This window comes from Vidua chalybeata, chromosome 3 (assembly GCF_026979565.1).
Source record: "Vidua chalybeata isolate OUT-0048 chromosome 3, bVidCha1 merged haplotype, whole genome shotgun sequence".
NCBI classification, from domain to species: Eukaryota; Metazoa; Chordata; class Aves; order Passeriformes; family Viduidae; genus Vidua; species Vidua chalybeata.
In genome coordinates, this window is record NC_071532.1 from 46,302,809 (window position 1) to 46,318,845 (window position 16,037).

At 41.5% G+C, this 16,037-nt stretch overlaps 1 protein-coding gene across 10 annotated transcripts in view; it reads right to left on the reverse strand.

The window, feature by feature from the left end:
• The window catches only part of RGS7 (regulator of G protein signaling 7), a 237,837-nt gene that overhangs the window by 69,996 nt on the left and 151,804 nt on the right, over positions 1-16,037 (reverse strand). For all 10 annotated transcript variants that reach the window (XR_008429773.1, XR_008429774.1, XM_053937363.1 and 7 more), the window contains exon 6: positions 2,687-2,738. Coding sequence is in view for 8 of the 10 variants with exons in the window: in XM_053937363.1 (XP_053793338.1) it covers positions 2,687-2,738 (52 nt within the window). In the remaining 2 variants the exon portion in view is untranslated. The remainder of the gene's footprint in view (positions 1-2,686; positions 2,739-16,037) is intronic.

A 16,037-nucleotide genomic window follows, 5' to 3' on the forward strand; every position in this document is an offset into this window, starting at 1 on the left:
ACCACAGTGTAGCAGTGCACTACAGCTTTATTATGGCAATGTGTCTGTGTTTTTTTGACATATTGGAAGATTCTGTTTGTATGTCTTTTTCGGTTATACTTTCTACAGCAAAATATTTTTTCAAGGCAAATAATTGCTATTACAAGCTCATATAGATCAAATTATATTTTAGAGACGATATTGCCATGTTATGCAAATATGTAAGGATTATTTGTTTCTTAGTTAGTTCTGGTAATAAACACACAGTATCTCAATCTCATTTAATTTCTTGTTTAAGATAAATTATTTTCCTGCCAGTGTGCTACATTCTGGACAGTAGTCCAGTTATAGATGAGTAAAGATGAATGGTTAGGATTAATTTTTAAATTAAAATAAAATTCTAGAGTATTTCCAATGGCTTGTTAAATTAGATTAATGGCTAAGAAAGTGATTTGCCCTGTTAGTAACTTTGATCAAGGAAGATTACAGAGAGAGTTTGCTTTTTGCTGGTCTTGAGAGACTTCTAATGCCTACTACAGTCACTAATTTTAGAGGGCACAGTTTTAAGCTTGTTCAGGACAAGTCCATTAAATTTGTAGCACTACACAGCACCATAATGCATGATAAGTATGAAATGCATTTGCATATCTGTAATAACATAAATTCTATGTACTATAATTTCCAGGAAGTAACAATTATCGTGAAAATCTGCAGAACATGCAAACCTACTTTAGATTTATTTTAGTTCCTTAAATATTTTGATTAAATATTTTGATTTTCCTGTATTCCTCTTATCACCATTGTTTACAAAGGAAATGCTAATTTCTGGGACTTGGATGATGCTAACCTAATAAGAACAGTATTGAAAAGGTGCCTTAAAAGTTTATTTTCCTGCAAATGCTCCAGCATTATCCAGTTTTGGTGACACACCTTTGGTGACTACCTTTGGTAGCTCCAGTACAATGCTCTGCCCCTGTTGCATGGGAGGATTGCACTTCTGGCTCATGACATGGAAGTAGCAATGAGATAACAGGATTGGAGGGTTTGCTTCCCCTTCCATCTCTCCTCTGCAACCAAAGAGCTTACCTCAGCAACTGAAACATATTTAAAATCTCAAAAGCTCTCAAATGAGTACATTTACCGTTCAACAAAAGCTCGTCCCTGCATGATGAAAACACTGATTCCGAGTTTAGTTCTGTATTCCTGGCATACAAACCTGGACATATTATACAAGATTTTTATTTACTGACTAAGGTTTATAATTCATTATAATTCATATAATCCACTGATCAGCTGTGACAGGAGAGTTAGTATCTCCTACTTTAGACTAAAGGATATTAATATAAACTTTCTCAGCCTGATCTTAAATTCAGACATGTTAAGCATATAATTATTTATTAAAACCACCCCAGCAACATGATAACATTACAGCTGAACAATTCAATGTCTCTTAAACCATAGCTAATTACTTGCTGATCTTTAACATATTAGGGAACCTTAATGAAGTAATAAATGGTAAGTCAATAATTTTTCCTTCAGTGACTAATTTCCTTATACAGAATGGCTAAGCACACACATGTGGTAAGAAACCCTCCTCCTTGGGAGCTTTCAATAACTTTTTACTGGACATCTTCAAATGTCAGTAAAAAATTGAACATTTTTCTACTCTTATAGGATGAAGAAACTGTCACATTTTCAAATTATACCATGGGGATACACACTCAGCTCTGCTGAGAATTTCAGCTTAAAATTACTTTATTTGGCAATGTATTTGAAATTAAACTGAGTCTGGTCTAAAAAGGAAGGAAACATTTATTGGAACCATCCATCCCCAAAGTCTTTGGCTCCCAAGGGTATAGAATCCAAATTACAAGTGAACACTCATCTAAATTTCTGAAAAGCTGTAAAAAGAGATATTCATGGTCTGAAGTTTTGAAAACATAACCTATCATGTACATGCTCAGTTACCTAAATCAGTGACCTGGTCTTCAGATGAGCTCAGTACATACAATTTGGATTAGAATGAACAGGAGGCTGCTCATAGATACACTTTCTTTAAAAATTAGGTCACTATTTGATGTACAGATTAACTAACTTTGTTATCATTTTTAATAATATTTTTTCCTAATACATTGCTACCTGTGATCCTCAGATTTTGCTGTCTAAGCACACATCAGTAATTACAACATACAGACAAATAAACAATAAACTGTATTTTCTAATACAGTTCATATTAGAACAATACTAGTTTTCATAATTAGTAATTTTCCACATGGTGTATATTAGAAATAAGAACTCTAAACTAGGCACATCTTTGGGTCTCAATCTGATAATAACCATTGCACAACCATCAATAAAGTCTCCTCTGCTTCACTGAGATTCTTTCACTGTAAATAATTACACTTGTTGGAGCAAACAGAGAATATAAATAGTAAGGTAGGTTTTGATTAGTCTTGAATTTTGGGGCTTGGATTTTTTTTCTTTTTTCCTCAGATCCACTCCAAAATATGACTTTGATAAGCTTCTTATAAACTTTGAAAAAGGTAGCAACGCATTCATTTCAATATCAGTAGCTCTTGCACAGGAATTACATAACATATAATTATGTTTTAAAGAGTGGGATGGTGAAACAAGACAGATTGCAATGACACATTCATTAATAAAATGCATAATTTCTAAAAGAAATAGGAAATATTTCTACACTGACCATAGTCTGTGTTTTCCGGCTCCCAACAATTTGATGGCCAAAAATAGGGTGTCTATAGGCAAAAAAAACAAGAAGTAGGAAATTCAAGTTAGACAATGCAAGCATTATACAGTCCTTGGATCATTACTGGTTTTGAGACTCAATTTATATTTTTGGTAGATCTATTATACTGTTAACTTGACATTTTTTAGAGAGGCATTAAAACAGAAAATTACATTTGTACACCTGTTTATCACACTAGTGTCAGAATTACATTGAAAAAGAAAAAAAAAAGTGGGTTTTTTGTTCTCAAAGTTAAGGGAACAAAACCCACAAGGCTAGGTAATGGGGTTATCTTTTACATCTTCCCTAGAAATACATCTCTCACATGTCCTGAAGAACCAGGTTTAGAGGTATAAGATGCTTTGAAGTTCATTCAGTTCTTGATTTTTGAGAGTCTTCATTCATAGATTAATATTCAATTCTTTTTCCTAGGTGTTATTTGTTTAAAAATTCCTCTAAAAACATCCTGTTTTCACAAAGACATCAAAGTCTACTTTTTTTGTTTACCGGTTGTGATTTAAAATGTGGGGTTTTTTTTTTTCAAAGAGAAAGACAATAAAGTACCAAAAACTACTTCAACACTATACTTATTAAGACTGTGCTACATGTATTGTTAAAAGAATTCACTTCTAACAAATGGAGAATATAAGACTGTATACACATTTTTCATACAAATTACTTCATTTTTAAAATAGCAACTTTTGGTTAAAATTAATATTATTATAGCATTTTTTTATAGAGCACATAATCCCCATACAGGCCATTCACTTAAGAGTCGGACTCAATGATCCCTGTGGGTCCCTTCCAATGCAAAATATTCTGTGATTGAGTGACTGATCAATACATAAGCACATACACACAGCTACAGAGAATTACGTAATATTTGAGCAGTTGAATGCAACTCATCAAATGTGTGAAGTGGTTTGAGTGGTATTTCAAAACACAGGTTCTTCAGGAAAACCTTCTGCTTTACTTTCTATTTCTTATTGTTTTTTTTCTCAAAAATCTCCCAGCTGCAAAAATGGAAACCACTTTGCTGCCCACTTCCCTTCAAAATTGTTTCAATGTTAATCTGGAAACCAACAGGGCTGAAGGGTGACACATTACACCAATTATGAAATTAAATATATATTGTGAGAAATCTCTTGGTTTTGTAACATTGACACATCAAATTTTATAGAAGCAATTCAGAACTTGCTATTTATCAAGCAACAGCAAGGAGCTAAAGGATAAAAAAGGACCTATCACAAGCTAACTTCAAAGGCTAGTATGTGTTTCTTGTAAGCCATTTGGTATATTTTTAAGGGAGCAACAATAAGTAATTCTCCAATCAACCATTCCTTCACAGTGCCACTGAAATCAAAATGACCAGTAGAAGCACATATAAGCACAAATAGAAAGAAGATGAATTCCTAAAGAATTAATTGCAGTACTCAGCACATTTTGGAGAAGCAACTATAAAATTTAATTGAGTGATTCATAAAAAGCAAAAAGTCACCATCCTTGAAATATACAGTTTACAAACTCAGAAAATGAGAACAGTCCTTCCGTAGAGCACAAAATGTATATCCAGAAAGGCCCAAGAAGAAAAGCACAGCTACATAATTTCTCTGCTAAACGGAAGGTTAACCTCTGTTTGCAGGTTCAAACTGAGCTTCTGAAAAAAGCATGTAGTGAGGGTTCCTAAATACATAGAAACTATATCTGCTCAAGCAGTTCTCCAGCTGAAAGTCTTCCAGCTGTGGGCATGCTTGTTATAAAGTCTATATTAATAGATGCATACTTAAGATTTCTCTTGACAAATTGCATATACTCCCATCCCAAATAAGATTAAAAACAAATTCCATCTTCTGACTTGGGGAAAAATCACAAACTTTGCTGTCAGCATTCATTTCACAACAGGCTATGAACAAAGACTATATACTCACAACTATGTTAATTATGTTAGAAGAGGACTCTGTTGTTTCATATATAAATTAAAAGCTATAAGGTGCATCCCGGGTTTAGGGTCAGATTAGGGGTTCTGATATATGTTAGTTAGCCAATTCTGTGTACCCCCACACACCCCCCGTGTTCCCCCTCCCACGGTGATCCGCTCCTGGTCTCTTACCATTGGAGCTCACCATGCCAGTCCTGTAACCACCCCCCTGTCCACTCCGGAGAGTTCAGTGTCTGTCACCCTGTCCCCGCAACCCTGTTCGCCCCAAAGCCCTGTGTTCGCCCCTGTCGTATCCCCGTTGGTTACCCCGGTCCACGTCACACCCCCGTAGCCTGCCCCCATTGGGTGAGGGGGGCTTCCCCCCCTCTCGGCCTGCCCCCTGTAAAATCCCGCACCCCCCTGCTCCCAGTGCCATTTTGTCCACATGGCACTCGGGAGCGAGCTGTGGTTCTCCGCCGCAGCTCCCCGAGGCCATTAAAGCTTTCCAGCTAACCACACAGATGATATTCCTTCCCTCTTTGTCTCGCCCCTCACACACAGCAGAAGCGGCCAGCTCTGCCCCAGTGCGTGGAACACAGGAGCGCCCAGGACGAGCGGCACCCCCATCCCACTGAGAAGCAGCACCCTTGCCAGGCTCTCCGGAGCTGCCCGGGACCGGGGAAAACGAAGCAATGCCACAGTGACGCCCCATGTAGGGGCCATGGCCTGCAAAGCCACCAGCGCAGGCAGAGATTCACCGCGAAGCACCCAGAAGCCGCATGGAGAGCCGCTGCCGCTGCTGCGGGGCCACGCTACCAACCAGCGAGCGCCACCGCCAAGCCGAGTGAGCGGCGGTCCATGCTGGAACAGTGCTTTGTGCCGGACTGAAAACGGGAACGCAGACTTCATGCAGTAGGTCAGTGAAGTTTCCACCCCCAAGGAAAGCACGCGGTCCTTTCCCCGCATGGGAAAGGAAGCGCAACTTTTCATGGCTGCGGAAAGCTAAAAAGAAGCTGCTTCCCGGGAGCGAGGACCCTGGCTGCAGTTTTTGTTTGTGGAGATTCCGATTTGGTGAGTATCAGTGGTAGGGACGGACCCAGCTAATACTCTCCTTCCCGTGGGTGGGCTTTGCCATGTTCCCGAGGGCAAGGGGGCGTGCGGTGCACAGCACCGGCGGCAACCACCTGTGGGAGGGGTTCCTGCTCTCCCTTGGGAGGCAGCAACAGTGTAGAAAAAGGTTGCCAACCAACTGCTGCTCTCCACCCCAGAAGAGCTGTCAATCAATGTTTAGCATACTCCCCAGTTCCAGAAAGTTCAGTTATTCTGTTACCCCCATTGGCTCCTGTTAGAATACCACTCCTCCTCTGTACCCCGATTAGTTCTCTGTATGTCACCCCACTCTGTCTCCCCCCTTTACCCGTTGCCTATTGGCTGTTTTGTACCCTAACCACTCCCACTTCTTTGCCCTTAATACCCAGCCCTGCCTTTCCTCGGGGCTTCCGGAGTTCGCTCCCTTCTGGAGAGTTTGTGCCCCTCGTTTCACCCTCCTGTTCCTGCGACGCTCCTGAAATAAAGCCTCTAGGAATAAAGCCACTTCGGAGCCCTCTCGTCCGTACGGTGGAGCTATCCGGGTCCCGCCACATCCTCCCCGCGGACCAGTCCTCTGAGGGTTTTCCCCCAGACAGGCTGGGCACCCGGGTGAAGCCCGGAGGACTTGCATTTTAATACAACCACCGGGGTCTTTCGCCCTTTTTGGTTTTTTTTCCGCTTTTCCTGCACCCAGGGGTGAGGTCAGGTGGGTGGAAATAGCATGGGGACCGTGCTAACCACCCAACAGAAGGAATTCTATACCCAAGTTAAAGAAATCCTAATGGTGAAGGGTAGTTTAATGGTGAAAGGTAGTTTCCCCAAGAGTTCTGCTAAGAGTTTTGTTCAATAGCTGTGCTTTTCCTTCCCCCGTATGTCTGGGGGGGACGCTCGCAAAAAGGAGTTCTGGGAGCAGGTGGGAGCAAAATTAGCAGAGGGAATAGAGCGCAGGGATCCCTCCGTGAAAGATTGTTTCCTTAAGCTCCATATGTTAATTTGGATGGTTTTAAGAGCAGAGAGCGCGCGGGACGCGAGCCGGGAAGGGGAAAAGCCATCGGACAAAACTGTTGTTCCTCCTGAACCCGTTTACCCACCTTCTTCTCCTACCCCTTCTTCCCTAACCGGGTGGGCAGGGGGGAGTACTCCACTGCTCTAAGGCACAGGGCAGCTCTACAAACATGGACCATGCTCCTGGCTCCCCCAAGCCCCCCCAGTGCCCCTGCCTTAGCAAAATTGGCCATTTCAATGAGGAACTGACCCCAAACCCTTTTTCAAATTCCTTTTTCCCAGTTAAAAATCCCAGTTTTGGTGCTACCCCGTGCAATCCTGTGTCTATGAATCCCTTTCTTTGTTCCCCTGAGGAAGCCGTGGCCACGTGGTCGATGCCTTTGTCTCCACAAAATGGAGGATGGCCACGTGGGAGGGCTTTTTCTTCCCATAATCCCTTTCTCTCCTTAGTTCCTTTTGTCCCCACCTTTGACCCAACCCCCTTCTGCCTCCCTGTGGGCGTGGGTGCCACCCCCTTGGGAGATCAGGTTACTCCCCCACCCACTGTTCCTCCTGGTGTGGGCGTTCCCTCCAGTCCTTTACATGTTCTCCCACTTGCATCATCAACCCCACCCTCTTCCTCCAGGGAGAGCTCTGCCGTCTTCTTCCCGCTGCCTCAGGAAGGGGGCAGCCCCTGTCCTGTTCCCCGCACCCTGTCCCCATCTTCCCATGGGCCCCGGAGAGCCAGGGGGGAGGGAAGAGGAGGTGGGGGGGGGGACACAGGAGCCCCTACCTCCACGTTCCCATGGGCCCCAGAGATCTGGGGGGGGGAAGAGGAGGGAGGGGGCAGCAGGAGTCCCTGCCCTCGCATTTCCATTGTTCCTGGAGACCCGGGAGGGAGGGAAGCAGGGGGAGGGGGGAACAGGAGCAGGTTTCTGAGCCTTTTGCAGATTCCACGGATCGGGTCAAAATGGCAGTTGAGAGGCATGTAGAGGGATCAGAGGTCCAGGACAAGCTTGTCCCAGAAACAACATCCATGAACGCTGAAACACAGCTTGAGATCCCAGAAAAGCCCAGAAACCACGTGGTTGCCTTGGCTGCTGTGCCTCCAAAGAACATTGTTCCGAGGCAGTCTCCGTCGAAATGCCAATGCTTCCACTGTGATCAGAAAGGACATTTTGTAATCCAATGTCCAGTTTTGGGGAGGGCACCCCCAGGGTCAGTGGGAGGGGGACCCCACTTTCCAAAAAAAACTGAAAAAGGAACGTGAATCTGCCTTGTGTGAAGATAAAAATAAGGCAGGCCACAGCACCTCAAGGGGAGCTGTGATTTATCAAGTAGTGCAGGTGGTGAGTCGCAACATCAGAGTGCCTGTGATGCAGCAGATGACCCCACCAACTGGGGGGTCGCATCAAACCACAGGTGCTGCAAGGAGAAAAAAATTCTACATCTCTTTAAAAAATGTTTTTTCCCCAAAGCCACAGAAAAGTCCCCTCGGCTACTCCAGTCTGTTTGTGTCCCCAGCCCACGTGTTTGTAATAAAGTTGTTGTCCCAGTACCCCTATCCCCAAACACCCGGAGAAGAACCATCCCAGCTTCATCGCAGCTAGCCCTCTCCATCTGCAAAGGGCAGCCATCGCAGCAGCAGAAGGAAACACCAGGAGCAGAAGCTGAGTGAAGAAGCAACCAGATGAGCACCGAAGAAGACCAAACAGCCGTACTTTTTTATATATTGAAAAACAGGGATATGTTGCATCCCGGGTTTGGGCTCAGATTAGGGGCTCTGATATGTGTTAGTTAGCCGGTTCTGTGTACCCCTGTGCACCCCCCGTGTTTCCCCATCCCACGGTGATCCGCTCCCGGTCTCTTACCTTTGGAGCTCACCGTGCCAGTCCTGTAACCACCCCCCTGTCCACTCCGGAGAGTTCAGTGTCTGTCACCCCGTTCCCGCAACCCCATTCGCCCCAGAGCCCCATGTCTGCCCCTGTCACGTCCCCATTGGTTACCCCGTTCCACGTCACATCCCCGTAACCTGCCCCCACTGGGCAAGGGGGGCTTCCCCCCCCTCTGCCTGCCCCCTATAAAACCCCGCACCCCCCCCCCCCCCGGTCCCAGCGCCATTTTGTCCACACGGCACTGGGGAGCGAGCCGTGGTTCTCCGCCGCAGCTCCCTGAGGCCATTAAAGCTTTCCAGCTAACCACGTGGACGAACTGGACATTCCTTCCCTCTTTGTCTCGCCCCTCATGCATGGTAGCAGAAGCGGCCAGCCCCACCCTGGTGCGCGAAACGCAGGAGCACCCGGGACGAGCAGCGCCCCCATCCCGCTGAGAAGCAGTACCCTTGCCGGGCTCTCCGGAGCTGCCCGGGACCGGGGAAAACGACACAACGCCACAGCTATGTGTGGCCAGAGTACTTTTTCCAGTATTTATTTGAAATAACACATTTAAATTTTACTGAAACTTGCACTTTGGGGGTAAAGGCAGTGTGGGCATTAAACACAGTATGGGAAAGGGCACATGATCTTCAGTGTTTTGAAATGTTGTCACTTTAGCTCATTAGGAAGCAGAGATGACCAAGGCTTTTCTGAAGGATAAAAAGGTGCAACCTAAATGTGGAGAAGAGATTGAGGAAAAAGCAGAAAATAATGCACTGGCTACTAAGGATGAGTGTAAACCTCCCTGTGCCAGGGAAATAAAAGCAGAAAAGTTAAAACAGAACATGAGTTTTAATTAGCAAAGCACATGATAAGCCATATTAAAAGGTTTCAAAGATGTGTGATAGGGTAAGCCAAAGAGAAACCCCAGTAAAAGGCAGACATTACAAGATGAGAAAGGGGTTCAAATTACAGCTAGTACAGATAAGTACAGAAGATCATTAAATGCCTTCCTTGTTTGAGTCTAAAGAAGGAGGGAGACAGTGGGCAGACAAAGGTCTTTCACAGAGGCATGAGGTCTCCTTGCCAAGGCTCTGAGCTGGGCAGGCACAAGCTGTCTCTGAACTGCAAGCCATGACCCTGCCTGCCTGGTGCTCGAATGCATTTAATGGGACTTGCTGAGAAGTACAGCTCATTGGCTCAGGCACTGCAGCGTGGCCAGAGCTGGCCTCCAGCCAGCTGGCTCCCAGAGGGAACAAAGTTCAATTTGGCCTGCAATCAGCTCTGCGAACATGCCCAAAATTAATTTGGACATGGAGATAAGGCTACAGGGCAAAAAAAAAAAAAAAAAATTCAGGGAGGGAAATGTTTTTATGAGGTCAGATAGTTCAGGTTAGAAGGCGGATGAAATTCAGCACAGAAAGCTTAAGGATTTCTTGTGTTTTCACATGGTAAACTGTGTTTATTTCCAAAAAAAAAAAAAAAAAAAAAAAAAAAAAAGCCTTACCAAGCTAAAGAATGACTCCTGGTTCCTCAGAACTGTGATTTATATGCATGTGTAAATATTATGATGAAATTCTTCCTCTGGTATTTCTCTTTCTCCTCTAACTCCAGTACTTTGTAACAATGACTATCTAATTGGTGAGAGTTATCAAAAGTACTGAATTATTTGCATGATATTTAAAGGGGTGCAATTACCTGAAGGGTAATTTATACATGGAAAAATATTAATTCAAGTAACCTTTGAAACATGGCAGTTATTTTAAAAAAATGCATAAAGCAGAGGAGCTTCAGAAGATTACAGCAAAGGGAAGTGTATTTACAGAAAAGGTAAAAAGTTTAAAATTTCTCTTTTATAATGTTTCTAAATCTACTCTTTAGATTGAACAGTTAATACAGTATATGTTTCCAATCTTTGAAAGCTAAAGGTTACTAATATTTGGATAAGGTACAGATTAAGATTTAAACAGAAAGGAAGTCCAAAACATCAAGAAAGAAAAAAATCTTTGAAAATTCTAGACACTGAAAACAAAGCCTGATATAAAAATCAGTTTCTGATTAATAGACTTTTGCAATGCTGTGATTGTATGGACAAAAAGCACCAACAATAAACATGCACGTAGTTAAAATGACTGATGTTTTTCCAAAGGAATGTTCCACATTTTCTTGTCTAATTGCTTGGTTTTAACAGTCATAAAATTCTGGTCTTAATCTGAAGTTTACCTTATTACAGACATCAAACAGTTTAATCACATAACACGTGACTATAATGCATGTGCTGAGTTTACATTTCCATTTCTGTTTGAAAAGTCTCCACATAATTTCACGCTCCAGATATTTAACAGTCTCTGAGAAGAATTTGCTAGAGAGGTTATCCATGAAAACTACAGGAAAAAGATTTGCTTTGTTCAACACAGAAGGATTAGGAAAAAAGAAAAATCTGATAAGAAGATCCCTGGTCTAATGGAATGAGGTCAGGAATGAGAATAGGAGGCATGTGCAAAGGAGAAAGCTGCCTTTTCTAATCTGATCTATTAAAAATATCCCACAGCAATGCAGGGAGGCTCTGCTCACATAAATTACCTTCTAAATTGTTGGACTATGCAAACAAAACTTGGTTCAACTATTTGTTACAAATCACATATCAAAATACACTGTAGAATAATTATAGCATCCCTTGCAATGTCAAATATTCCTATAGAATGAATATTACACAATCTTTGTGCCGGGTTTCATGATCTAGAAGCTCGTAAGTGAAGATTTCACCCAGGAGAGCTATGGATGTGGTATAGCATGTACATTTATTAACACATACATTACATAACACCACCATTTTCAAAGAGAAGCTAATGAAATACTGATGTGGTTTGGTCATCTTTCACGAGAGTAAAAAACCTGAAGGAATTATCATCCTTAAGAATTTTACTTTTTCTCAGAAGGAAATATGAAGCAGTTCATCATGAAGTATTAAAGAGGGAACGTTTGTCATTTTGCCATGACATCCCACTTACAGCTGAAGGAAGGTGGGTGGTAGAGTGGCTATGGGAAAGTCAAGTACTGTTTATCAGCCCAGGCAGAAATAATGCTGCCAGTTTTTATCAGTATGCTTTTGAGGCACTTTTTTTGATTGTAGGTGTAACTTGAATCAGCAGCCAGAACAAGTCAGGAGCTAGAGAAATAAGGCTTACCTAGCACTGCAGATATGATTGCAGATACATTTAAGCCTCCAGAACAAAACAGTTACAAGGACCTTCATGCCCTTTAACCAGAAAACAAGATTTGCACACACAAACACATACTGGTTCGCTTGAGTTATACACTAATATCATTAGGCAAACCTAACCACATTAATCCATAATCCTCCTGTAATAAAGTCATATGAAACAAAATCCTGTAATATAGCACATATTCCACAATAAACAAACTAGCAGCAGTGGCTGCTACACATTGTAAGGAATCCAGTGATAAAGTAAATAGATCTGTTTTGGCTTTATCTCAAAATTAATCAATAACAACATCTGAGCTAATGAAACAGCCACTTGTAAAAATCAGTGTTACCCATCAGCTTTTATAAAACATGATTAATTTCTATGCATTAAACTGTATAACCAAAGAGGGAAATCACTAAGCATCTTTCAGCTACCCCTAGTTGATAGTAATAAGAGTTGTTGCCTCTGAAGCTGCTCTGTTCCACTCCACAAAATTTTTTAAAATCCAATTACTTGGATGGGGGAGGAGTACTCAAATCACTTATAAACCTTTGCATATTACTGCTATTCTTCTCTCAGGCACCAGGGAGTCTTTATAAACAGCAGAAATGAAGCCTTTTCTGAAAATTGGCTATGCACAATCTCAAATGCTTTGCAGGATGGATGGCAGATTTCACTGGCATTTTGTTTCACATTTGTTGCACTTCACAAAAATGATTTCTTGGTGAAGTAAATGGGTAAGATTGCTAGTCTAGCACTGTCAAGCCCATACAGGAAGCAAGTAGTGCTCCATGGTTAGCTCAGAATAATTAAAAAAGAGGTTGAGGAATTTGGAAACAAGATTTTGGCTCTGTGACTCTTCTTTTCTAACTGAAAAGAGGACAAGCATGGCAAGCAGTGTGGGGCAAAGTGTGCCTGAGTAAGGAGTTTAAAAAATCAAAAGTGGCACTGATGGGGCAGTCAGAAAGACACATGGATTTAAAATCTTTTTCCCTCAGAAACCTTAACAGAGCCTGTATATACCAAGCCTGACCTGAATAGACGATGAATTAGTTATCACACCTGCAATTGCCAAATGCTGCAGGTGTGATAACTAAATCTGCCAAATGCTGCATAATATAACTTGTTCCTTTTCATTTCTAAAATCTGACTTCAAATAAAATCCTCAAGGCACAGTAGATGATCCAGAAAGGCTCTGGAGAGTGACTGAAGAGCTGTGATTTTCAGCCACAAACTCAGAATTCAGAATGGCCAGAGGTTGGTCCAGAGTGAGCCAAGAAGAAGCTAGCTCAGTAGGGCTGATTCAAAGTGATGTGTAAAGCAATATAATTCCACCTGAGACATAAGGTGTCCACAACACTTCACACTATAAACTATTTTGCAACACAGATATTTCAAGATCCTTACAGTGATTGCTATGTAATTTTATCCCCAGTTTAGGCATGGGAAAACCAGGCCAGAATGGTTAAACGCATCTGTCAAGAAAGTGTTCCCAGTGGCAGAAGAGGAGAAGATATCAAAGTCCACACCTTCATCTTCCCAAAGTCCATGAACTTTGCTGCTATCTTCACTCTTGCTTTCACAAGAAACTGTTCCTGTTTTCATACTTTTCCTCCGATATTTGTGCCTTTCATCTTAAAAGGTACAAAACAACAGCAGAACCTAACCCTCATTTCAGAAAATTAATTAATGTTAAATCATGATTTAATCTCTTTTAAAAATGGGAGTGTGACTATCACTAGTCTCGGGTATTCCAGGAGTTTGTTTACAGCCAAAAGATACTGGGAAATGTTATTTTTCTCAATTAACATCAGGAGACACTATGCATTCAGGGCTCGTAGAAGAAATTAGCATATTTTTCTGTGGGATGATATTACAGAAGCTTACCAGCTGAGAGGGCAAGCCAGGCATTCCTCACCAAGATGGACATATTATCATTTGTGTGGACATAAATTAAACATCTCCATGAGTAATCCCTGGCCCAGGGAAGATATGTTCTCCAAGATGCAGCTTGCTTTTCTTATTTGAACCTCTCATATTTATTTGCTCTCAGGGAGAGGAAGATGGTGAGCACCTTTTTCAGTCATAGGTTTAAATTACCAGGAAAAGGCAATGCAGCTGTTTCTGCTTTTTCTTATCGAGTCTAAGAAAAAAAATCCTCTCTTAATAAGGCAATTAATATTTATATTCATCTCCTTTGAATTAAATTGATATCACAGAAATGAACCTAATTAACACCTGAGTAGGTCACTGAATGATCCAAAATTTTTTTAATTTCATATTATTTAAAAAAAGTAGATGTAACTATACTCCTGCCTCCTGATGGCAAGAGTAATAACTGGAAAAGGATAATTTTTGCCCGTAAAAGGGCATTTGTCCAAATGAAGCTCAATCTCCACTGCTTTTAGCTATTTCTATACAACAGGAGGTGGTTTAAAACAAGCTAGGGATAATTTTACTGTCAGGAGGGAATGTGTCACCCTTTGGAGAATAAAACATCAAGCACATGGAGAACATTACTATAGCTAGTCTGTTTTTTGTAGGTTAGGTCTTTGTATTGCCAAGATTTCTCTGCAGGCGCGGCTTCTGAACTTTTCAGTGCTGGCAGGTGCATGGTTTTCTCCTTCTGTCAAAATATCCAGAAATTTGTGAATCCTGTCCAGTACTAAGAGGGTACTACGTGCAAAGAACCTGAACGTCTATTCCAGTGCAAAATTCACACATTTGCAGTCAAACTTTCTCTCTGTTGAATATGTTCTCTTCATCTTCTAATTTAGCAGTTCAGTAACAGATTTTATACCAGCCTTATTTTGGTGGGGAACGTGAAGATGTAAGCACACAAATTTTCCTGTTATAACTCCAGTTAACGGTATGTCACCACTAATGAATTTTTTCTCATCCTATACATTAACAGCTAAAGTTGCATTGTCACAACAGCAAAGTCACGTTGTTGACATAGGAATAGCACTGCAAAAGGTACCACAGAAAAGCAAACAAGCCAAACATTGCAGATACAGACTGAGCAACACTTGATTAAAGTGTCTTATTTCATATGCATTTGTCAAATAGATGCCAAATTCTTAATTTATGTAAATACACTGAGAAGATAATGCAATCTAGCCCTCACTGAAGCTTTGTGTCCAAACGTAGGCTATGGACCTCTCTGAGGAAAGCTCACAGCAGGGTAGCTGCAGTACTCTCAGTGGTCCACGGTGAAGCTAATTCCAGTCTGTACTTCAGTCAGACTGTCATGCCAGCAGAGGTGCTAGAGATGGAGGCAGCTGTGCAGAATTCAATGACTAGCACTCCTGTAAGTTACTACTATTCTCTGCAAAATTAAGTCCTTGCATATTTTGTCCTTCTGGACACTGCTTATTCAGACACCAAGCCAAGAACTGGAGCCTCAACCACTCCACGATTCCTTTCCACTTACCTTATAAGCACATCAGCAAGCCCGTTCAACCATGTGCCATCTGTCTTCTTTATAGTGAGGAGAATGAAGCCTCATGAGCTTAAAAAATCCCTTTTCCTTCAAATACTCTCTCCAGGATCAAAGGTAACTGTGGATCTAGGGGAGGAGGCTTGGAATGCTTGCTCTTAGTATTACCCATGTACACATCTAACTTTCTGTTCTGCTGAAGAACAACTTTTTTGCAGTCTGACTCACAAGATCTAAATCTGAAAATAGGATAATATTGTTTGCATGTATGCAATAATTCTTTTCATTGCCAGACTGTGCTGTGCATATTTAATTATATTCATGCTAAGATTTGATTTATACAAATCTTTCTCTTCCGTTACATGGGCCTATGAGACTTAAGCCAATATATTGGTGAAAGTATTGTACAGAGATTAATACAATACAATGTTTGAAATTATGACTGGTCTCCAATCATTAGTTTTCTTCTGCATTTGAAAGATCACAATTTCAGTACTATTTTATTCTTGACAGCTTCTTATTTAAACAATCTTTAAGACAAAGTTTAGACCTATATATCTTGAAGAGAATAGATTTTGTTCTACTAGATGTTATTTTACTGAGTATTTAATACAGTTAGAAGTAACAGAGAAGAATTAACAAACTCAATTTCATAGTGATAGTTATCATATCATTTCAAAGCAATAAATATCTACACAAGAGCTTGGAGCAGCTGTTGATGAATACCACCTAATAGAAAGAGCCATACAGAACACAGCCACCATTGTCAAAAGTGGCACAGGACAAGAAAAGTGAA